Here is a 24660-nt window from a genome sequence, read left to right as displayed (position 1 = left end):
CGAGGTATTTGAAGCTGTCCACTCTCTCCACTGGGCACTCGTTGATGACGGGGGTCTGGTAGTTCCTCTCCTGCTTAGTGCTGAAGTCCACTATCAGCTCCTTTGTCTTACTGACGTTTAGAAGGAGGTTGTTCCTCTGGCACCAGTTCTCCAGATTCCTAATCTCCTTCAGGTAGGCCGTCTCGTTGTTATCAGAGATCAGGCCCACCACAACGGTGTCATCAGCAAACTTGATGATGGTGGTGGAGCTGGTAGTGGCCACACAGTCATATGTGTACAAAGAGTACAGCAGGGGGCTCAGAACACACCCCTGGGGGGCTCCAGTGCTGAGAGTGGTGGAGGCTGAGACATGTCCGCCCATCCTTACTGCCTGTGGTCTGCCAGTTAGGAAGTTGGAGATCCACTGACACATAGATGAGCTGAGTCCCAGATGCTCCAGCTTGGTGGTGAGTGTGGAGGGAATTATGGTGTTAAATGCAGAGCTGTAGTCTATGAAGAGCATTTTAACATAATTCCCCCTTCTAGTGTCCAAGTGAGTGAGTGATGTGTGGAGGAGATGAGAGATGGCATCGTCTGTGGAACGATTTGGACGGTAAGCGAACTGTAGTGGGTCCAGTGTGTCTGGTAGTGAAGAAATGATGAAGTCTCTGACCAGGCGTTCAAAGCACTTCATCACTACTGAGGTGAGGGCTACAGGGCGATAGTCATTGAGAGAAGCAGGGTGGGGTTTCTTCGGGACAGGAACAATGATGGACTCTTTGAAGCATGTGGGGATCACCGACTGAGATAAAGAGATGTTGAATATCTCAGTGAACACAGGAGCTAGCTGGTATGCGCAGTCTCTGAGGATACGACCTGGGATGCCGTCTGGTCCTGCTGCTTTCCTGGTGTTCACTCTCTTGAAGGCTCTCCTTACTTCATGCTCGGAGATGACGAGCACGTTTCCGGTGCTGGCAGTATCTTCCTGTCTGCAGCCGTTAGCGCCGCTAACACTAGCATTGTTGGAGACCTTAGCTGCAGCCTCGAAGCGAGCATAGAAAGTGTTCAGCTCGTCTGCCAGAGTCACGGCCGCGTTTGTCATACCGGTTGTTGGTGCTTTATAGTCCGTTATTGTCCTTAGTCCCCGCCACAGGCTCCTAGAGTCACTCTGTTGGAGTTGTGACTCTAGTTTCCTCCCGTAGCGCTGCTTCGCCTCTTTCACCGCCCTCCGCACGTTATATGACGCGGCTTTGTACGGGTCCATGTCCCCCGTTGTGAGTCCCGTGTTGTAGGCAGCGGTGCGGGATCTCAGAGCGTCGCGGATGGTTTTATCCACCCACGGCTTCTGGTTGGGAAACGTTGTGATAGTCTTTGTCTCCACGGTATCATCCGCTAGTTTCCCGATGAATCCCACAACCGCTTCCGTAAACACGTTGACGTCATCGTCGGAGCTGTTTCTGAACATGCCCCAGTCTGCGTCATCGAGTGCGTCCTGTAACGCGGCCACCGATTGATCCGTCCAGCGCGCGACCTTCCTCTGAACCGGAACTTCCTGTTTCAGCCTTTGTTTGTATTTTGGCATGAGGAAGATGGCGGCGTGATCAGATTTGCCAAACGGGGGGCGGGATTGATCATCATCAGGTTAAGCAAGAGAGGGGAAAAAGGTTTTTGTCTTTGTTCGTTTATTTTTAAATATGAGGATTTTTAGGTTTCATTCATCATACATTTGCACAGATAAATTGAAAAGAAACAACAGTTGAGACATTATGGCTCCAAGACTTCACATTTATACACTGTCAGAATAACTGAGTAATTGCCCAAAAAGATGGAAGAAGTTATCCAGACTTTGCAAATGTGCACAATTAATGGAAAGTATTGAGTAACTTCTTGTTAGTAAAACTGGATTAAAGCTTTGATTCGTATCTGTTATATTTGGGGCTTGGTGAGCCTCACTGGCTCCCTGGTTCAGATCTGGCTCAGATTACAGCGCAGTTGGAAAACAGAGAAAGAAATGGCACAAAGGCTATGTTGAGAAAGCAGCTTCAGGCATGTTCTTGCGGTTAAAAGAAAGGACATCGAGGACCTGTGCTTCGATTATTATCAGAGAAAAAAGGGAAAAAAAACATACCAGGGTATAAAATTAATGCCAGAGTACTTGTGCGCCTTACCACATTTGCTCATTAAATGCAAAATAATTGTCTCCCATATATAGAAAATATAATCATATGACTTCAGCATGCTGCTCTGAAAAGAAATCCTAATCCAGTAGGTGGCACTACTTCATTTGTTTCTCATACGAGAAGGCAACTATGTTGTGTAAAGGGCTAAAAGTGCTTTTTTTCCGCCCCCTACAAATCAGACTGAATTTTATTGATCATGCACAAACTTATTTGTTGTTGTTTGCACTGAAATCCCCCAAATGGTCACCTTCTAATGACACCATGTTCCCCCAGTCTTTTGAATCTGGCCCTAAAGCCCTTTTTTGGTTATGACGTCTTCGTCAGACGTTGAAGTTGAACACTGTAAAATGTCAATAAAAACTGAATCTAATAAACCAATATTTTATTCACAAGGGAGCACAGAATAAGGATGGGACAGGACCATGTTTCTCACTGTGTAGCAACAACATTGTGTAGCAGCAACATTGTGTAAACATCTGGGAACTGACCCACTGCTGGACCTCTGGGAGAAGAATGCTGTCCCATTCTTGTCAGATAAAGGATTGTAGCTGTTCACAGTCCTGGGTCTTTGATGTATTTTTCATTGAATTATGTGCCAAAATGTTTTTATAATTGGTAAAAGGTCTGCACAGGCCACTTCAGCGGCTGAACTCTTCCACTGTGAAGCCATGCTCTTGTTATAGATGCAGTATGTGGTTTAGGAAATATTCAAGGCCTTCCCTGAAAAAGGCCTCATCTCAATGGGAGCATATGCTCCAAAGATCACAGGCATCGAGTGTCAATATTTGGCCTTGTCCTTTGCACGCAGAGATTTCTCCAGATTTTCGGAATCTTTTAATATTATCTTCACAAGTTTACCTCAAGGACTTTCTTTCATAAACTATTCCACTGTTTGTAGTGGGAGTTTTTTGCAGACTGGTAAACCTTTACCTCTGAGACACTCCTTAAGATTCTCTTTTTATACCTAATCATGTTATTGACCTGTTGCCAGTTTACCTAATTAGCTGCCAAATAATCCCCCAGCTGTTTCTCTTTGGTACCACTTTTGCTGCCCGATTCCAACTTTTTTGAGAGCTTTTGTTACCATCAAATTTGAAATGAGCTAATATTTTTCTTAATGATAGATTTTCTCTGTTTAATAATTTTCTGTGCTCTATTGTGAATAAAAGGTGAGCTTATGAGAATTGCAAATCATTGCTGTTTTTATTTACATTTTTACAGCATCCTAATTTTTTTTAATTGAAATTTGTACAGTGTTTTAAATATTGAATTTCAAAATCAATAATTAGTTGTTGAGACATATTAATCAAGCAACTCTTGTTCAGATTCTTTTTTCTTTTTTTATTTATTTTTAATCATTGTTTATCTTTTGGATGAACAAGAAATTTAAGGATATAATGGGTTGATTCGTCCTTTTTATATCCAGTGATGACTGGATATCTTCTTGCTGGTCCATAGACAAGCTCATACAAAAGGCAACACAAAGTGTTTTCTAATTTTTTGTTTTCTCTGCTGTCCAGTTAGTGCTCCTGTTACCAACCACAACTTGTTTTTGTTTCGCTTCTTCTCCGATTTGTGTATCGCGGGACATTCATCAATAGCACGCTCTAAAACATGTACACTTACGGATGTTTTTCACTGTTAAAGTTGCAGTTGCTCATAATAAACATGTCCTCAGTTTTAAACAATGAGATCAGTGTGTATACATGTAATTCCTGTAAACCAAAGCTCAGGCTTCAGATAGGATGCTGCGTTTTGGCTGTCGGCAAAGCTTCTCCAACCACTTCTGAAATCTTTTGTGCAGCCAATCAGAAGACAGGTGCTTTATTTGGAGCGGTGAGCTGCATTAAGAATAAGGAAACTGTAAATCATGTAAAGTTACTCTACTTGACTCCAAGAATAAAAAAAGTGCAGATGGGGATAACTGTAACATGCGCCCTTTAATCATCTGTGTTTGCAGTTAGCAGACGGTCTTTTCACGTGAGGCCTCAAGAGGTTTCCTTCTTTCCGGCTCGTGACAAATAATCTTCGAAAAAGATGGATGTTAGTGTAACTTTTTATGTAACCATTGACCTGCACAATCATACAATCATTCTCTTCTGCAGCAAACGCTGGCCTGCTCCATCCTGACCGCTCTGCTCAGTGAGTTCTCCAGCTCCAGTAAGACCAGCAGCATTGGCCTCAGCATGGAGTTCCACGGTAACTGCAAGCGACTGTTCCAGGTTTGTCCCCCGCTGTCCCACCTGTCCTCTACGCTCTCCTGACGTATTCACTTTATTGCTCTTTAACTCATGCATCCATCTGTTCTTCCATCCACTTCTTCTAGGAGGACGGCCTCCGCCAGATCTTCATGATGACCATGGAGGTGCTGCAGGAGTTCAGCCGCCGAGAAAACCTCAATGCCCAGATGTCTTCTGTCTTCCAGCGCTACTTGGCTTTGGCCAATCACGTCCTCAGCTGGAACTTCCTGCCTCCCAATTATATCCTTTCTTTCTAAGAGACCAAGAGGTTTGATGCGAGGCTGGAAAGTCCACAATTAAAAAATTAAATTTTTAAGTCTTGACACATGAAGGTCAGGGGGAAAAAAACAGGCCCATCCAGCTACACTATTGAGCTCAATCAAACTACACTCTTTGTTTTGTCTTTGGTAACCTCGTTACATGTTTGATAGGATGGAGTAATAAGGTCTAGGAAGTCATATTTGTTGTGTTGATCATCACTTCAGCTGGTTATGATAATATTTAACATTTTATGTCAGTTTATGAGCTGAAATCTGAAAACATTGTTAGACACAACTTGAGTGCAAGAGGTTTGGCAATAACTGCGAAAGTTAAACAGTATTACGATGTTATATATATATATATATATATATATATATATATATATATATATATATATATATATATATATATATATATAAAAAGTGTGTGTGTGCATTTACGTGGTTGTCTGCTTTGTTTTTTGCAGACCTTCCCTCTTTTATTTTATTTACCCAAATATTTTTAGTCGACTTTGTTTGTAAGCATCCTTTTTCTGAAGGTTATGGGTTTCAGGAGGAGACTGAGGGGAATGTCCTCATAAGTGTAGGTTTTTATTTGTGTGTACTTTTATGTGTTTTTTTTAGTGTAAATAGAGCCTCACTATGGCCACCCTAATTGGTATTAGTATGTGACTATGCTGGTATGCATTGGCCAGGAATTCATATCGGTCTATCAGTTTTGCTTTGTTGTTCATCTCTTTTGCACACATCCGTGTAATCTTTGCAGTTGGCTGCATTGTTGAGTCGACATAGCCACTTAGAGTGTGTGTGTGTGTGTGTGCATGTGTGTGTGTCTTAGTGTGTGCGCAGCCATGCTCATTACAGTCTAAATCCCAACTGCTTGGCATCCTCTCTGCCTGTCTGAGGGGATCTGGAGTGGCGCTTGCTGCCAGCCAGGGCAGTGTATCATTTTCAAAGAGGTGTCTGTATGTCCATCCCCCGTATCATTCCAATACACCACCACCCCCGGCTCAGCTTGTCGAGGCTCCCCTTGGTATGCCCAGCTCGCTCGAAGCAATACGTGTGCGCTCTCAAAGATACACTTTTAAGTCTTCTGTTTGTGCGAGCACAGTCAATTTTTAGACAACAGTTGAATTTGAATTTAGTGTCGGGTGTCTATACGAAGCCTCCAGAGCAGTTGCTGTACGTGTGAGGGACCTATTAGGTTGAGATAATGTGACTGGGAGCTTGCAACTAATAGAAAATAACTGATGATTAAATATAAATTCCATTGTGTAATTAGAAGTCTAGATTGCAGTGCACATACCAGGCTTCTGCATCTGTTACGTGTAATAGCAGGATAAACTGACAATTGCTGGACCACAGCGTAGCATGACCACATTCAGTACAGGCATGTTAACAATAAGGCTGCTTATGCTAGCACTCATATTGTTAGCTACACTGATCATTTTCTTCCTTAGTTTGGGAAGCTCATAACTTCTTCCACAGCTTATTGCAGGCCCTGATGACTCTTGTCACGGGAGCAGACCATCAGCACGTCAGCGGGCTAAATGTAGATCCAGAAGTGTTGCTGTGTTTACTCTTCTATCAACAAATAGTCTATATTTGTTGTTTGTGCTGGCTGGCTCTCTTCTGTCAACAGGACTAAACCCAAAATACTTAAAGTTTACTATTTACGTTTCATTTGCGACTTGCAGCCCCATGTTTCACAGCTCACTGAGCTCAGCTGGATGTTCCTTCATCAGAAGCTGCGCTTAGGTTTTTGTGCAGTGCACTACAATATATCATCTCACGATGGCACATCAGTGTCATCTTATCGGAACAAGGAGCATTCTATCTATATACCTACATACCATTTTATAGCTTGATACCACCCAAGCCTTCTAACCAGACTCTATTTATAAATGCAAATGTATTTTTTTTTTTTTAACCAGATTTCCAGATGATATTATAACATTGCATGTAGTAGTATTGAGGAATTTTTCATCTTCGCACACCCTGACTTTAATAGAATTTTAATCTTTTGTTTATTCAGAAGAGGTGAATCTTGAAAATTGTACAGTCAATCCTATGAGCCTGTACATTGCACATGACAAATGTAATCACTTTTATAGTTGATATTTTAATGTGTAATGTTATTTTAAATTGAACTGCAACCATAAGAGCAGGTAGTGCTTCAGTTAGCTTGAATGACTGAGAAGCAAAGATAACTGCATCATTTATATTTAAATCGCTGTATAAGCTGGATGCAGATAGAGCTGTAGTTCTCTGGTTTCTCGATGTTGAGTTGTCATAAATGTTCAGTGGACTGTCTTCGGCCATAAAAATAACATTTAAATTCTTAATTCAAGTGGTATTCTCCTTGATGTCCATGTGAGCGTATGTGACGTCTTCAAGTGTCTGTTGTTGAAAAGGGGAACAGATTGATGAAGACCACTGGGAGGCCCGGATAAGTGCGGCCGCCTGTCTGCAAGTGTCACAACACGCCTGTGCTGCTGCGTGGCGACGAACGTATGCCAGTGTGGTTATCAGGGGGCCTCTCGTTAATTGCATGGCTGACAGCAACTACCTTTCACACGAACACACACACGCACAAGCGCGCACGCATTTCTCTCCTAGTTCAAAAGAGCCTTTTTAAAAAGCCTCCCTCCCTCAGATGAACCGAGCGGCATGCATGTCATCTGTCCTCGCCGCCGTCTGAAGCTCGGCCCTTTGGCTCTGGTGTCATCTGGTGGAGACACGCTCCCCAGGCATTGGTAGGACACTGTCACTCCACACTGAGCTTGACTCTTGCCAGGGCCGCATTCGAGCCTTGAGGCTGTGGCGGCAGTCAGGTGCTGTAAATGGCTGTCTGAGCTAACAGATGGATAAGCCTCCATCCCTGCGTGTTTGTTTTATGTAGATTTTTTTCCTTATGATTTGGTTGTCTCTGCAATCAGTCTAAGTTCGTCTTTTCTCTGTACCGGTTCATACTTTTATTTTTTTACCCATCTGTTTTTTTCCTCAGTCAAGAGGAATGTGTAGATTTCACGGCGTATCAGCTCCCTGAATGTCAAGTTGTTTCAAGTTAAAGCACGGCTTTCTGTGCCTCTGCCACTGAGACGGTGTCTAAATTGCGATGTCACGTGGCCTGTTTACTAGGGGTGCAACGATACACAAAATTCTCGGTTCGGTTCGATACTTTGGTGTCACGGTTCGATATTTTTTCGATACAAAAAAATGTTCATGCCTTTTTAATTTGTCATTTATTAAAATTATAAATATATATTTTAACTCAAAAGTACAGTTTTTAAATTTAATGTTGCTGAAACAACAAAGTAATAAAAATAATAAATCTATCTGATCGAGAAATCACTCATCTTTGGAAAAGAGAGTTTATTACAGAGAAATGGCTCTTTCCAAAATAAAAGCTATACTATCTGCTTCTTCTGGGCTATATTCTCAGCAGCATATTAAACATATCAGGTCCCCATAAGGAGAATCCTGTGCTAACGGCTGTCTAAATGACTCGGGTAAAGTTTGTAGCATGCGTGCTTGTTGTTTTTGTCTGCTTCCACTTGTCTTTGCACGAGGATGATGTCGGCGTAAATGTGCAGTCAAATTCGTTGTGTTCCCACTAGTGGCGTTAACGTCATTTCAACGAGATTAACGCTGACAGCACAACGCGGCAAATCTCCGTTAACGAGCTACCGCGGATCGCCCCGTGCATGGGGCTGGACGGCGTCAACACGTTAACGAGCTAACTGCGCTAACACACTAGTTCCCACCCATGTAATTGAGCATTGCGTGGCACATCCAACATACTGTTTTACTTTAGTACATGACTCGCTTACCTTCAGAGTCATACGTCACATAAAAACCAAAATAATTCCAAACGCCAGATCTGAATGAGGGTGGGGGAGGTTCAATTTGCCATGTTGCAACCAGAGCTTAACTTCTGTCTCGCTAGCTTGCCCTGCACTCAGTGAATCTGCGTTCGACTACTCCGCCTAGGCTGCACTGTCGAGTGCAGATCCACTGAGCGCTCAACACAGACAGCATCGTCAGAAGGAAAGTTGATAAAATAAATTAAAAATTTTGTATTGTTCAATACATATGCGTACCGAACCGAAAGCACTGTATCGAACGGTTCAATATCGATACGAGCATCGTTGCACCCCTACTGTTTACACGTTTGTGAAGCTTAATAAAACTGGCATTACCTTCTCTGAGAAATAATTGCCCCCAGCTGCCTGAATAGGAGTTATTCTTGTACTGAAGAGACAGTCGTCTCTGCGTGGCTCGCTATTTTCTCGTCTTTAAGGATCAGTCTGTAGGCATTTTGACCCTCAGGTTAAGGTTAGGATTAGGAGCGTGTAAGCTGATGCTGGATGTTTGCCTTGGCCCTGACCTGTATGGCGAATCTTTAGCGACTACTGTCTAAACACAGGTGGGAGGGAGAATACAGATGCAGCATATGCCGATGGACATTTAGTCAGCCAGTGCATTTTTCAAGGCTGTGAGAGATTTCAAGTATATTCTGTTTCTAATTCTAATCATTTCACTTCTTGCTGTGCGTCATCGATGACATTAATTAATTAAATTAATATACAACCAACTTTCATAGCCTTGTCCACACAGTATTACTTCCTGATCTTGAAAAAGCAAGCTGACGTTGAGCACAGTGGTGTAATTACTGTGTTACTGCTTTAATCCAGTAGAGGGAGAATTAATGACAACTGCTGTGTAAACCGATGGGGGGGCCAAACAGTAGAGGAATATTGGGGTAAAGAAAGGGAGGGGGTGGCATCGCTGAGGAAGTATTCCTGGACTGTTATTTCACATGGCAAGGCTGCAGTTGAGTCTTAAGACAGGATATATCACTTAAACCCTACCACGTGCCTTAGCATAGCGCTGCGGTCTTCACACAGCCACTGGCAGACTCTCATCCAGTCTTCCTGTGCAGCGGGCCCATCCTTAGTCTGGATCAACAATAATGAATAGAGGATATAGGAGAAGCTTGCTAATCCAGGATCCTCCAGCATCAAGGTTGTCTAGGCTTGCAAAACGTTGATTGCTGAGATGGACTGATTGTTGGCCATTTAAAACAGTTACAAAAATACTGTCATGCTGATTTGCAACATGCTTTGTCTGCAAGTAGCTACTGTTGTGAAGGAGCTGGAAATGTGAAGCTGAAATAGATGTTGCAAAGGGGCAAAATCAATTTAGTCACAGAGTTGCAGAAACTTGGCATTGGTTAGCCATTTGAAAACCAATCTTTAGTCTGCAGTCAGCAAACTAAAGTGAATCCTCAATACTGGCATTGATTGTTTTATGTTAAAAATTGGAGTCTGAGAACATGATCTCAGTGCAAGAAGAGAATAAAGGAAGCAAGAAGAAATTAACACAGAACCCCGTTTACCTTCAGCAGTGCTGTAATTCTTCATTGCAGAGTTTCAATAAGGTGCTGTATAGATTCCTCAGAGATTCTGGTCCACAATGACATGATAGCATTTTACACTTGCTGCAGATTTCTTGGCTGCACATCCTTATCTCCTGTTCCACCACAGTTAAAGGTTGCTCTATTACACTGGGATCTGGTGAATTTAGAGGCCATTTGAGTACAATCAGCTCCATTGTCATGTTTAGGAAAACAGTTTAAGATGCTTTGAGCTTTGTGACATGGCACATTATTCTATCAGAAGCAGCCATCAGAAGATGTGTACACTATGGTTATAAAGGGAGGGTCATGGTCAGCAACAGTACTCTGGTGTGCTGTGGTTTTTAAGCAATGCTCAGTTGGTGCTAAGGGATCCAAAGTGCTCCAAGAAAAATCCCCCACACAATTACACCACCACAAGCACCTTGACCCATTAATACAAGGCAGGATAGATCCATGCAACAAAGTAATAAAAATAATAAATCTATCTGATCGAGAAATCACTCATCTTTGGAAAAGAGTTTATTTCAGAGAAATGGCTCTTTCCAAAATAAAAGCTATACTATCTGCTTCTTCTGGGCTATATTCTCAGCAGCATATTAAACATATCAGGTCCCCATAAGGAGAATCCTGTGCTAACGGCTGTCTAAATGACTCGGGTAAAGTTTGTAGCATGCGTGCTTGTTGTTTTTGTCTGCTTCCACTTGTCTTTGCACGAGGATGATGTCGGCGTAAATGTGCAGTCATATTCGTTGTGTTCCCACTAGTGGCGTTAACGTCATTTCAACGAGATTAACGCTGACAGCACAACGCGGCAAATCTCCGTTAACGAGCTACCGCGGATCGCCCCGTGCATGGGGCTGGACGGCGTCAACACGTTAACGAGCTAACTGCGCTAACACACTAGTTCCCACCCATGTAATTGAGCATTGCGTGGCACATCCAACATACTGTTTTACTTTAGTACATGACTCGCTTACCTTCAGAGTCATACGTCACATAAAAACCAAAATAATTCCAAACGCCAGATCTGAATGAGGGTGGGGGAGGTTCAATTTGCCATGTTGCAACCAGAGCTTAACTTCTGTCTCGCTAGCTTGCCCTGCACTCAGTGAATCTGCGTTCGACTACTCCGCCTAGGCTGCACTGTCGAGTGCAGATCCACTGAGCGCTCAACACAGACAGCATCGTCAGAAGGAAAGTTGATAAAATAAATTAAAAATTTTGTATTGTTCAATACATATGCGTACCGAACCGAAAGCACTGTATCGAACGGTTCAATATCGATACGAGCATCGTTGCACCCCTACTGTTTACACGTTTGTGAAGCTTAATAAAACTGGCATTACCTTCTCTGAGAAATAATTGCCCCCAGCTGCCTGAATAGGAGTTATTCTTGTACTGAAGAGACAGTCGTCTCTGCGTGGCTCGCTATTTTCTCGTCTTTAAGGATCAGTCTGTAGGCATTTTGACCCTCAGGTTAAGGTTAGGATTAGGAGCGTGTAAGCTGATGCTGGATGTTTGCCTTGGCCCTGACCTGTATGGCGAATCTTTAGCGACTACTGTCTAAACACAGGTGGGAGGGAGAATACAGATGCAGCATATGCCGATGGACATTTAGTCAGCCAGTGCATTTTTCAAGGCTGTGAGAGATTTCAAGTATATTCTGTTTCTAATTCTAATCATTTCACTTCTTGCTGTGCGTCATCGATGACGTTAATTAATTAAATTAATATACAACCAACTTTCATAGCCTTGTCCACACAGTATTACTTCCTGATCTTGAAAAAGCAAGCTGACGTTGAGCACAGTGGTGTAATTACTGTGTTACTGCTTTAATCCAGTAGAGGGAGAATTAATGACAACTGCTGTGTAAACCGATGGGGGGGCCAAACAGTAGAGGAATATTGGGGTAAAGAAAGGGAGGGGGTGGCATCGCTGAGGAAGTATTCCTGGACTGTTATTTCACATGGCAAGGCTGCAGTTGAGTCTTAAGACAGGATATATCACTTAAACCCTACCACGTGCCTTAGCATAGCGCTGCGGTCTTCACACAGCCACTGGCAGACTCTCATCCAGTCTTCCTGTGCAGCGGGCCCATCCTTAGTCTGGATCAACAATAATGAATAGAGGATATAGGAGAAGCTTGCTAATCCAGGATCCTCCAGCATCAAGGTTGTCTAGGCTTGCAAAACGTTGATTGCTGAGATGGACTGATTGTTGGCCATTTAAAACAGTTACAAAAATACTGTCATGCTGATTTGCAACATGCTTTGTCTGCAAGTAGCTACTGTTGTGAAGGAGCTGGAAATGTGAAGCTGAAATAGATGTTGCAAAGGGGCAAAATCAATTTAGTCACAGAGTTGCAGAAACTTGGCATTGGTTAGCCATTTGAAAACCAATCTTTAGTCTGCAGTCAGCAAACTAAAGTGAATCCTCAATACTGGCATTGATTGTTTTATGTTAAAAATTGGAGTCTGAGAACATGATCTCAGTGCAAGAAGAGAATAAAGGAAGCAAGAAGAAATTAACACAGAACCCCGTTTACCTTCAGCAGTGCTGTAATTCTTCATTGCAGAGTTTCAATAAGGTGCTGTATAGATTCCTCAGAGATTCTGGTCCACAATGACATGATAGCATTTTACACTTGCTGCAGATTTCTTGGCTGCACATCCTTATCTCCTGTTCCACCACAGTTAAAGGTTGCTCTATTACACTGGGATCTGGTGAATTTAGAGGCCGTTTGAGTACAATCAGCTCCATTGTCATGTTTAGGAAAACAGTTTAAGATGCTTTGAGCTTTGTGACATGGCACATTATTCTATCAGAAGCAGCCATCAGAAGATGTGTACACTATGGTTATAAAGGGAGGGTCATGGTCAGAAACAGTACTCTGGTGTGCTGTGGTTTTTAAGCAATGCTCAGTTGGTGCTAAGGGATCCAAAGTGCTCCAAGAAAAATCCCCCACACAATTACACCACCACAAGCACCTTGACCCATTAATACAAGGCAGGATAGATCCATGCTTTCATGTTGTTTACACCAGATTCTGACCCTACCATTTGAATGTTACAACAGAAATCGAGACTCATCAGAGCAGGCAGCGTTTTTCCAGTCTTCTGTTGTCTGATTTTGGTGAGCCAGTGTGGTCTGTAGCCTTACTTTCCTGTTCTTAGCTGACAGGAGTGGCACCTGCTGTGGTTTTCTGTAGTTCTCAAGTCTTTCTATCGGCTTGAGAACTGCTGCTGACTGAATATTTTTCCCTTTTCATACAATTCTCTGTAAACACTCGGATGGTTGTGTGGGAAAATCCCAGCAGATCAACAATTTCAGAAAAACTCAGACCAACCCGACTGGCACAAACAACCGTGCCACATTCAAAGTCACTTAAAATACCTTTCTTCACCGTTCTGCTGCTCACTTTGAACTCCAGTTGGTTGTCTTGACCATGTCTGTGTACTTACGCAATGAATTGCTGCCATGTTATTGACTGGTTTAGCTATTTGCATTTAAAAAAAAAAGAAGACAAAACAAAACTCACTGGCATCGTCCTTTTTTGCGTCCCCCTACAAGAGTTCACTATTGTGTTACAACCTGAAACATCTTAAAGATTGTTCATAAAATTCAGGATCCCACCAATTTCATATAAGAAGAGTTTAGTTTTAGCATTAGTTGCCAACAGTGTTATTTAAAAACATTGTTTAGGCTTTCATGGAGGCACAGCAAGAAATGACACAAAACAAAATGTAATAACTTTTCTGATACTTTAACTTCTTATCTAGAATGATGAAGTCAGATTTGTCCTTGGCTACTGTTGAAATATTGGTAAATGTAAATAGACCCTCGGTCTGTTAACGCTTGTTTTTTTTATTCTAGAAATCTGTAAAGGAGCTGACAACGTACCATTAGTGTTCATATTATTAAATTTATAGTTTGTTCACTTTGAGTAGCATGTGGTAACAAAATCATCAAACCAGATTTGGCGTTGAAATATTGTGTTGTTTGGACTTGTGGTGCACATAATTCAGCTGCTCAGTACGCCATGAAAGGAATCTGCCCACATTTGCTCCGTTTGAGTCGTGCGGTTGCTTTTTTGCTCAGCAGTGTGCATTGAATTATAGCTCACGAAGCGAAAGAGGATGGTTTTTAACTGCAGCTGTGTTCCCTCACGTTTCGAAGAGGGGAGCGCTGCTTTGATGCACAATACCTGGGCTGAGGTAGTGTGCATCCATGAGTGCTGAACAGCCAGCTGTTTCTGATTTATTAGTGTTTCTTTGTTGGCTGGAGTTAATGAAGGTGTTACAAAGTTGGTTTGAATGTCTGTATGATGGCAGTTTTGGAAGCTACATGTGAGAGCTCTGGGTGTTCAAATCTCTTCATTTGTATTTGATTTAAACTCTTGTGGTCAGTGGTTTACTGTGTGTGTGCGTGCGTCTGTCAGTACATCTTATCTCTGCAGTGGGAAAACTGACGTGTCACTCTGGTTATTCCTGAACCTGCTGGAACAGTTCATATAGTAGCAGGTGATGTCTTTTAAAAACCCACCAAACCACAGCCACATGTCCTAGTCACTCCATGTATATTACTCATCCTGGAGGCACGTACGCTACACACACGCACACAAACGCACACTCAACCACACCATCTTTTTTTTTTTTTTTTTTTTCCCCTCTTGTTTTTAAAAGAGCTGTTGAAATTGTAAATTCACTCGTCAGCTCAGCAAGCTCCTCTGTTTATAAGCAGTGAACGTGAAGTGCGTGAACAGTTAGTGAGAAGTGGGTATTCAAACTGTAACTTTTAAGTCATGTAACTGCTTTAGAAAAGTACATAAATGTTTTAATCGTATTTAAGTGAGGAAATAAAAAATTGTCCGTAGTTTCTTTTACACAAAGGACATATTGGGTGTACCACATCTATAAGTAAACCCAGAGAACATGCACGAGCCATGCCATACTAATAGCCAGTGCTTAACGGTCATAAATTACATTAGTTATTACAAATATATAAAAAATGTAATGTCATTATAATTCAATTCAATTCAATTCAATTTTATTTATATAGCGCCAAATCACAACATAAGTCGCCTCAAGGCACTTCATAGATACAGAGAAAAACCCAACAATCATATGACCCCCTATGAGCAAGCACTTTGGCGACAGTGGGAAGGAAAAACTCCCTTTTAACAGGAAGAAACCTCCGGCAGAACCAGGCTCAGGGAGGGGCGGGGCCATCTGCTGCGACCGGTTGGGGTGAGAGAAGGAAGACAGGATAAAAGACATGCTGTGGAAGAGAGACAGAGGTTAATAACAGATATGATTCAATGCAGAGAGGTCTGTTAATACATAGTGAGTGAGAAAGGTGACTGGAAAGGAAAAACTCAATGCATCATGGGAATCCCCCGGCAGCCTACGTCTATTGCAGCATAACTAAGGGAGGATTCAGGGTCACCTGGTCCAGCCCTAACTATATGCTTTAGCAAAAAGGAAAGTTTTAAGCCTAATCTTAAAAGTAGAGATAGTGTCTGAATCCAAACTGGAAGCTGGTTCCACAGAAGAGGGGCCTGAAAACTGAAGGCTCTGCCTCCCATTCTACTTTTAAATACTCTAGGAACAACAAGTAGGCCTGCAGAGCGAGAGCGAAGTGCTCTAATAGGGTGATATGGTACTACAAGGTCATTAAGATAAGATGGGGCCTGATTATTTAAGACCTTGTATGTGAGGAGCAGGATTTTGAATTCAATTCTGGATTTAACAGGAAGCCAATGAAGGGATTATATTATATTCACCTACAAATACTTAAAGGTAGGTAAAGTGCAATAAGGGGTTAACATGTAATGTTTTTACAGGAAACAAAGAAAGAATTATGCTGTAATTTAGGTAACGTGTTAGTAATTTTAGGTAACGCGAGTCATTTTAGTGCTACTTAATTTCAGGTGTTTTACAGGAAGGGTGACAAATTATTCTGCAAGTAATTTTAAGTACTGCGTAATTTCTTGGTAATTTTGTGGTTAAACAAGCAATATTTCCCCGTCTTACATTGCAAGTAGTCGAGTAGTGGAGTCTTTTAACTTAACCTAACTTCCAGGTATTTTACAAGAGAGGAGAGACTCCGTTTGAACAATGATTGTAAAAGGAAAAAAAATTAAGTCAGACTCAGTGATTGTAAGGTCGTGATTGCCTATAATAGTGATGGCATGTATTTTTTTTCTTGTAAGTTAAAGGAAAACAGTCCTTATCGCATTAATATTGGTAAAATAAAAGAAGAGTTGAATAAAAGAACATGGTGCACAGCAACATGGCGACTGTTAAATAAAGATGTAGGAGGAGAAAATGTTTCCACTCCATAATATGGTCTTGTAAGAACCTGACTTATTTTAGCAGGCCTGCCCTTAAATATTTACTTTCAAATAAAATAATTAAAATTCCATTTCGTTACAAGGACATTGCACAGGTATAAAAAGTGTTAATAAGCATGCTGCACTTGGCTATATTATGTTATCTTTTTCCTAGAAAGTTGCTTCCAAGTTATTTTCAGTCATCTGCTTGGAAGTTGTAAAGATAACATGTATTCCTGAGCACTAGTGTTTATAATCTGCTCTTAATCCAATACAGTGGAGGGTTCAAACCAGTTACATTTCTTCCAGTTTTCCTCTAATTCTGCCTGTCAGACTGCATCACTGCTCTGTCCATCTGCATGAAATGTCTGAAGTAGCTGTGTAGTTATCATTCCTGAGGTTTTGTGAGTTTAGTCTCAGTCATTTGATCTTTAGGAGTGTTTGTACGACCTTTATCACAGAGGTGGTCCCTCCCTGTGGAGACTGCGTCTAGTTGCGTGTCGCAAGTTAGCCGCACTTGCATTAGGACCACGCGTTAACCTGCTTCTCTCTTTTGTCTCTGGCCTCATAAATATATATTTTTTTCTCCTGGGCTTTTTCACTGATGATTGACAAACAGGAATTTGATTTAGAACATGACAGGAACGTTAAAAGGCAACAACCTTGGTTAGTTTTATAAAGCCAACATGACAACTGACATTTAAGCTAGACAAAAAAAAGAGTGTTTAAAATCAAGTTAAGAGGGGCTTTCAGAGGAACTAATCGTGAAAGGAAAGTGTTTAATCAGAATGAAATGGTTAACTCCAGTTGTTTGTTAGTCATTGAGGAACACTCACTACTTATCTGACCTCTTTCTCATTCCCCCTAAGGTTCAGTTAGAGGTCCTGTGCCTCGCCACGACTATTTTTAAAGTAGCCTGAAAGCCAATCATTGGATGGACGGACACACACACAATCCCACAGGCCCTTAAACAGGTGCCAACTTCTGTGCCGAGAAGTGTGGTGTGGTGTGTTGTGGTGGGGTGTGTGCACGGGGAGTGACTGTCGACTGGTGTGGCAGGAATGCGTGACCTTGCCAGCCTCTGTCGCCGTTTGGCTTTGATCAAACATTCCTATGGAAGTTTCCTTGTGCTGTCACTGAGCCGCAGGGTAGTGATATGGATCGGTGTGCTTTTTTTTTCTTTTCTTTTTTAATCTTGTTTTGTTTTGTTTGTTTGTTTTTAAGTTATTTTTTCGTTGGGTTTTTTTTTTCTCTCCACCCTGTGTGTCCCTGAGTTTCATGTGAGGGGAGGGTGCAGCTTTGGGTGTGCAGTTAGCGCGTCCTGCCTGTGCCTGCGCAGGTTCTCCTGTATAACCCAACAGTCCAAATACTTGCATGTTGGGTTAACTGATGATTCAAAGTTGGCTGTGCACTTGAATGTAAGTGTGATTGCTTGTCTGACTCTCTGTGTTAGGTCTAGTGACCTGTGCAGGGTGTGTCCACCCCCCTACCCCGTAAAAGCTGACATAGGCTCCTGCCCTCAATGACCCTGAATTTGATAAGCAGTTAGGAAAATGGATGGATAGGCCAGTTTAGCCTTTGGGTTTAACTTGGGATTTAGCAGTTGGTAGCAACTATGGAAATAAATTTTTCACACATGAAAGCCGATGGTTCTCCTCAGTTGTAGCTGATTCTGGTCGGGCCTTAAACCGTTCCTCTGGCAAACAAAATATTTGATGTCATCCTTTGGTTTGGGATAGTGTCTTTTGTTTTCTGTCAGAAAAATCCATCTGTCCATGCGCTTTAAGCAGGTTATGAGAGAATGTGTTAGAAAAATATTCAGTAAATTAATTCATAATGAAAAGCGTCAACTGAAGCTGTGAAGCTGTTGATATATACAGATAATCTCAGGTTTATTGAGTCTCCTGTGGGAGTTTGTTTTGACGAGGCCGGCGTTGGAGGGAGGATTGCAGAGAGGCCATGAAGAGAGAGGTTTGATGGATTGTTCTCTAGTGAGGTAAGAGATTGTTTGCACTTCCAAAAGCCAGGAGGACAGAAAACAGAAGGAACCTACTTGTTGTTTGATTTGTGGTGAAAATGTATTTTACAGTAGGAGACAAATTTATTATTTTTGGGGGGATAAGGAACAAAGAAGTGGTTCTTGATGGTGGTTAATAAAGCAAGACAAATTGTCTGATGAGTGCAAAGTGTTGTGGGTTTTTGTGAGGTGCTTGGTTAAGGAGAGAGAAAAGCCCCGGTTGGCCTAGGGAAGGGAAGTAGTAAAAAGGATTGTTCTTGATGAGCTAAGGAGAAAATAAAAAGCTTGTTGTGGATGTGTCTTTAGAGTTTTAGAATAAGGACAGGGAGAGTGTGTGTGTGTTGTGGGTTTGTGAAAAGCTTGTGGGTGCAGAGAAAGTCTTAAATAAGGAGACTGTGTGTTGTGAGAGCGTGGAAAACAGATTTGTTTGGGAGAAAGGAGACGAGGGACATTAAGATGAAAATGTTTTTATAGCCTTCAGAACAGAGAGTGATTGTGGGTTTAAGATGATGGTTTCAAATGAGAAGGTCGGGTTGTGCGGACAAGGAGAGAGAAAGTGTCATGTTAGGACCAAGGAGTACAATTTAAAAATGTTCATGAGGGAAAAGAGTGTTGATTGACATGAGAGGACAGAGTGTGATAGAAGTATGAGGGGGGCCTTGGTTTCAGGACTGGGAAGCAGTCCGAAGGAGGGACAAAGTGATTGGCTGAGGAGGGAGGGGGAGTGTTTCAGGGCAGTAAGGAGTCTCGAGGACGTCTTGCAGAGGAGTGGACAAAGAGGCCAAGTGTGGATTGGCTGCGGCGAGAGTGTGTCTGGAGCTTTTCAGATCTTGAGGAAGCAGAAGAGAGAAAACAGCGAAAGAAGGGAGGGCTGGTAGGAAGAGGGGTGAATAAGAGGACAAGAAGGGAAGAAGGTGTCAGGCAAAGTCAGAGGGTAAAGACCGGGGAAAGTCTGAGAAAGCAGATGGAGGGAGAGGGACAGTGGGCAAAAGTGTGAGAAAGAAGTTGAGATTTACTGTGTGGGTAAAAGCTGTGGCAAATGAAGAGCTGACAAAGGAGAAAGAAGGAAGAGCGAAGAAAACAAAGCCACCAAGGAGGGCAGGGTGAGAAAATTAGAAAAAACAAAAACTCGTGGAATAAAGATTGACAGGGTCAATGAGAGGAAGAGCTGGTTAACAATTGACAAGTTTCTGCTGCCAGTCAAACGAAACCAGAATATCAACTGAGAGTGTGCTCTTTGTGTGGTACTCCTCCCTCTCCTCCTCCTCCTCCTCTTCATGCTGTTACTGGCCTTAACTGGCGGCGATTCACTGGGGCGCCACTACATCGCCATGTTCGAGGCCACGCAGAACGTCACGCTTAAGCCCACAGAGACCTGGAGGGAAGCGCTATTGGACACACGTGTCATGGACCTCTTCTTCACTGTGAGTATCCCGTCCATGCTGGATCTCTGTTTTTCTTCTCAGAGCTCTACCAGCTTCTCAAAGTTGTATTTTATTTTAATTTATTTTGAAGTGTTTGATGCTGAATTTGAACCTTAAACCCTGATGTGAAGTATCATGAGTTCCTCTGCACACTTTCGCATGCATGAAGTTGTTACAGTAGCTTCTGATGAAACTTGTATAGCAATGGTTGCCTCCACCAGAATCACCACTACACCAGAAGACTTCTTTTCCCCAAAGTTTTCATCCAAAACAGTCATTTTGTCTCTTTATTGTGTTGTTCTTGTCTCCTCCTTTCCTCTCCTGACAGGCGGTTTATTTATTATAAGCAAAGAGAGAGAACTCGTCTTTTCATGTGGGGCAGAAGGATTTCATTTGACCGCCTCGTTTGGCACATCTTAAGTTTGCACTAGCTTTGTGGGTTTATTGAATGCACCATTAAGTAGATTTATGAGTGCTTTGCCGTGGGGTCGTGTTATTGTGTTACTGTCCAGAGGACCGCCCGGTGAAGTAAATGTGTATTTTTGTTCCGTGTGTTTTAAGAGACGGCCCACGCTGGCTGAGCACACAGTGCGGATGAGAGGATTGGAACAAACTGGTCAGCTCTTCTTCCTTCCAGCATCCATCTATGCTCACTGGCAGCCAGTTACCAGATACTGCTTCACTGTACAGCCTTTCAGTTGCCTGCTGCCATATGTGGCTCCTTCCTTTTATCTTCCACCTGTCTTCTACATCTCTACTAAACGCTACTGAAGCTGTGGGCTCTTTTGCAGACATACTGCCGAGAGCTGACAGGCTTCGATTGTTTAGTTTTTACAATTGTGGTCACACATCAAGCCTCGAGGTGGCTAACTGGGAAACCCTGGATGGGTGACTGTTGATTTCTGCTTAGGTTACAGACGGTAGAATTAACATCTGCATCAGTGATCTGGACTCCGGCTGATCCCTCTCTCTATATTTTAGGGCATATAATACAGATCAGTGTTGTTGTGGTGCCACAGCTTATCTTGGGTGTTATTCTTTACAGTGTGCGGCTACTTCCAACATTTTACAGCATCGTGTCTCTCACTGGTTTCAAAAGCTTAACTATATCAGGAGAATTCCCCATATTCTAGATTTGAATCCAGTTTACGAGTTTTGAGGAAGAAACTGAAAAATCTGCAGAAATTATTTGATTCAATCCAGTGAACATGAAAAAATCTTAAGGGAACGTGACCACCAAAGGGACCCTCCCTCCTAATAATGGTATGCTTTTTTCTTTTTTTTTGTATTCATGTCAAGTCATCTGCACTTTATGCTTCCATCAGTTGAAAATTTGGGGCTTTTTAAAAAAAAAAAAAAAAATCAGGATTTAGCATTTGTCCACAATGCCAGAACTACTACCATATAGTTGAGTTTGAGTTGTTGTTGTTGTTGTTGTTCAATGATTCACGTTAAGATGTGAAAAATGAAATGTCATAATTTATTTATTTGTGAATTATTCTGAATGCGATATTTCATTGGTTATATGTCTGCATATCCTGTTGGCCAGAGGTCTGAGTTATTCTTTCTCAGCTGCGACTACAATCCTGTCATTTTCCTCTGCTGTGTCTGGAGAGCTTTGTTGCTGTTGAACTGGTGAAACACTCATGTTTTGTTCATAAGCCCTCATTTGCATTGCCTGATAATTACCACTCTTTGACAGTCTCAGTCTTTTTTTTTCTTCTTCTTTTCTCTCTACACAGCAGAAAGTTTTCCCTCTGATTGTCACAACTTTGATCACAAAGAAATCACCATTAACTGTAATTGGCGCTAAGCAGTGGATGTAATCACAGTTTGTTGTACAAATTACAGCAGCCTAATCAAGGACTTGATTGGCTGATCGCGGCCGTTTGGCTCGAATAAAAATATTTGTCGTTTTTCCGTAGCTTCTCTTTGCTGCTGGAATCTGCGGGAGGCTTTTTGCGGCGGTTTCAGTTGTCAGACCTCCCGTTTCATCTCTCGCTGCGGTATTTCTAGTAGCTCAACTGTTTGTTATTGTAAGGCTGCTGTGGAGATGTCAGCTGCCGGTGTGTGCGTGTCTGTGTGCGTATGTTGCACCATCATCCTTCTTGTGTTGTCTCCATTTTCATGTGTGTTGCTAACACACGTCCATCTCTACGGGATTATGTCAGTTTGACAGTTTGAGCTTGTGCACTAGATGTTTGTGCATACCCTCTGTTTGGATCTGAGGTGTGTTTGGGTGTGTTTATTCACTTTAATGGGATACTCTGCTGTCTCAGCTGCCGTGTGTCCCTGAGTGGCAACAGGCTAAAGAGTGTGTCTGTGTGTGTCGAGGGGGGGTCTTATAGACACGCGCCATCAGGGTCACAGTCCAGTGGCAGGATTAGAACCCAGCCCAGGATTAGGGGCCCCTGTTAACAACCACAGTAACCCAACCATAACACACACACACACACACACTTCATCCTATTGAGGGCCTCTTGGGAGTCTCCCTCTGTCTGTGGGTGGGTGCCTGTCAGTCTCCCTTCCTTTGCCCTCTTTATCAGTGCTGTGAGTTTAAAAAAAGAAGCTGTTGTGAATGCAGACAAAAAAAGTTTAGTTGTTGATCAGAGACATCGCACATATTGTTGATTTATTTATTTTTGTTTACCCCCTAAGCTGTAAAAGGCTGATGGGGTATTGTCACCACACCTCCGGTGGGCAGGCAGGCAAGCTTGTGAATCCCAGAACTCAAGAAGGAGGCGATGTACGATTTTCAAATTAATACCATAGGTCTTCGAATCTCGCTAGCCTCAACCTCAAGGTCAGAGGTCAAGTTTTCTTAAAATCTTGTGAACACAATACATCAGGAAAGATGTCCCCTAGGATTTTCAAATTGATGCCATATGTCCATCTACTAGGAAGCTGAGGGGAGTAGCACCGGCAGCTGCCAGTATTTTAAAATTTTATTTATTTCTTTTTAAATGGTCTTTTAAAAAAATGTTTTAATTCTCAGCAATCCAGAATATTTTTATAATTAAAAGCTCTGGACTTTTTCCTGTCAACGGTTTCTTTTTTCTTGTTTTTTCCCCCCGTGTTTATATAGAAGGAGGAAGCAAGAAACACAAGCTGCCAGGTGATCACAAAGAACTTCCGCAGTCCTTCACAGTAGCTGAAACTTACCTTGAAAGAAAGGGTAAAACTAAAAATTAGTGTTTATACTGTGTGTTATAAACATCAGTTAAACTTTACAGAATGACTTCCTGGTTAAACTTTGACTTGCCTGGAATGTGGACTATAACAAATCTGACCTTAATGGGGACAGAGCTTATGAGAGTACGGATGGTTCTTTAGGTCAGTAATTACAAAAGTAATGTAAAGTAATGTTAATAGTTATAAAGCTATGCAAATAAGGTCTAAATTGAACAGCAATAAATTGGAAGTAGCAGGTTAACTAAATAAAAGTCAAAGGCAGGCATTAAAGCAAGTGGCTTGAGTCAGTCTGTAAGTTCACTGACAATTACTAGAATGAATCTACAAACCAATGAGATAATACTGGAGGCAGATGATTAGTGACCACCCAGAGCAGAGGTTGAGATCTCCATTCTGGCTGAGAGGACGAGCACATATCTCAGAAGTCATCTTGATAATTATGCAGCGCGTCGAAGCCATTCGGCTGCTGAAAAGACGCTCAGTCCACCCAAGTGTCATTCTGGCCCCTTGGGTTTTTTGGAGAAAAGCACTTATCTGTTTTCTCGCTTTAGCTCGGGACAATTATGGCTGTGAGATTCAGGGAAGGGGGATGATGGATGAAGAGAAGAGGGTAAGAAACAAGAGATGGGAAGAAAATACAAACAGTAGGAGGAATGAGGGAAATGGGAAAGAGAGCGAGGAGAAAATTAGAGGAGGTGCAGGAATGGAAGGAGGTAATCTTGGTGGATAGAAAAAGATGGAGCAGACAAATACAATTTAGAGGGAGGGAATTGTGGATGCAATTTTCAGCAGTGAGAGAGGTTTGGGGATAAATGGGCTGCTGGAGATTGAAAGGAAGAAACCGCCACTGATTGCTCCTTCAAAATAAACACACTCCACTTTTGTCGATTTTTAGCACCTCGTGATCACGGCGCACCCTGCCACTCCAACCGAAAAAGAAAGAGCAGAAAAGAAGGCAGCACAAAGGGTCGCGCACACAAGCGGAGGCACGTATGTTTTTGGCCCCCCAACTATGGATTTGTTGTTTGCTGTTTGTGTTTTTAGTTTCAGTTTGCCTCCAAGTGTTTAGAGAGCAGCATCAAATTGTGATTATGTACCCTCGCACTAACATAACTCATGCAATGAAATCAGATGCATCTGGTTTATTTCATCACGAGTAGACACGCACGCAGTGTGCAGTCGACTTGTGATCTTGTTTTCTTTGAAATGGATGCTTTAAAGACTGAGACCAGTTTATTGTTGTGACTTTGATGCGTTAGGATGAAACCAGTCAGGTTTTGGGTTGTTTGCAATGGAATTGGATCAAGTTGGCAATTCTGATTAACTACTTCTACTGCCTCATAGATCTGAAACAGAAATTCTGAAGTTCCTCCACAAATAACGATGTTGTTGCTGCAGATCGGGGATTTAACTGCATAATGACATAGACGCTCAGGAAAGCAAGACCCCATGTATAGCCTCCACCTATATACATGCAATAGGTGGAGGCTGCTGGGGGATTCTCATGATGCACTGAGTATTTCTTCTTCAGGCACCTTTCTCACTCACTATGTGTTAATAGACCTCTCCGTGCTGAATCATACTTGTTATCTCTTCCACAGCATGTCTTCTATCC

At 42.2% G+C, this 24660-nt stretch overlaps 1 protein-coding gene across 1 annotated transcript in view; it reads left to right on the top strand.

The window, feature by feature from the left end:
• Positions 1-24660, top strand: part of xpo4 (exportin 4) — a 59541-nt gene that overhangs the window by 7014 nt on the left and 27867 nt on the right. The window contains exons 5-7 of the mRNA XM_085374251.1: positions 4265-4381; positions 4486-4639; positions 19741-19853. Of these exons, the coding sequence (XP_085230377.1) occupies positions 4265-4381; positions 4486-4639; positions 19741-19853 (384 nt within the window). The remainder of the gene's footprint in view (positions 1-4264; positions 4382-4485; positions 4640-19740; positions 19854-24660) is intronic.

This window comes from Diplotaxodon limnothrissa, linkage group LG16 (assembly GCF_057381915.1).
Source record: "Diplotaxodon limnothrissa isolate DT_005_m linkage group LG16, D_limnothrissa_male_GT1.1, whole genome shotgun sequence".
In the NCBI taxonomy this organism is placed as follows: Eukaryota; Metazoa; Chordata; class Actinopteri; order Cichliformes; family Cichlidae; genus Diplotaxodon; species Diplotaxodon limnothrissa.
The sequence above is the reverse complement of the archived record's forward strand: the minus strand, read 5'-3'. Positions and strand labels throughout refer to the sequence as shown.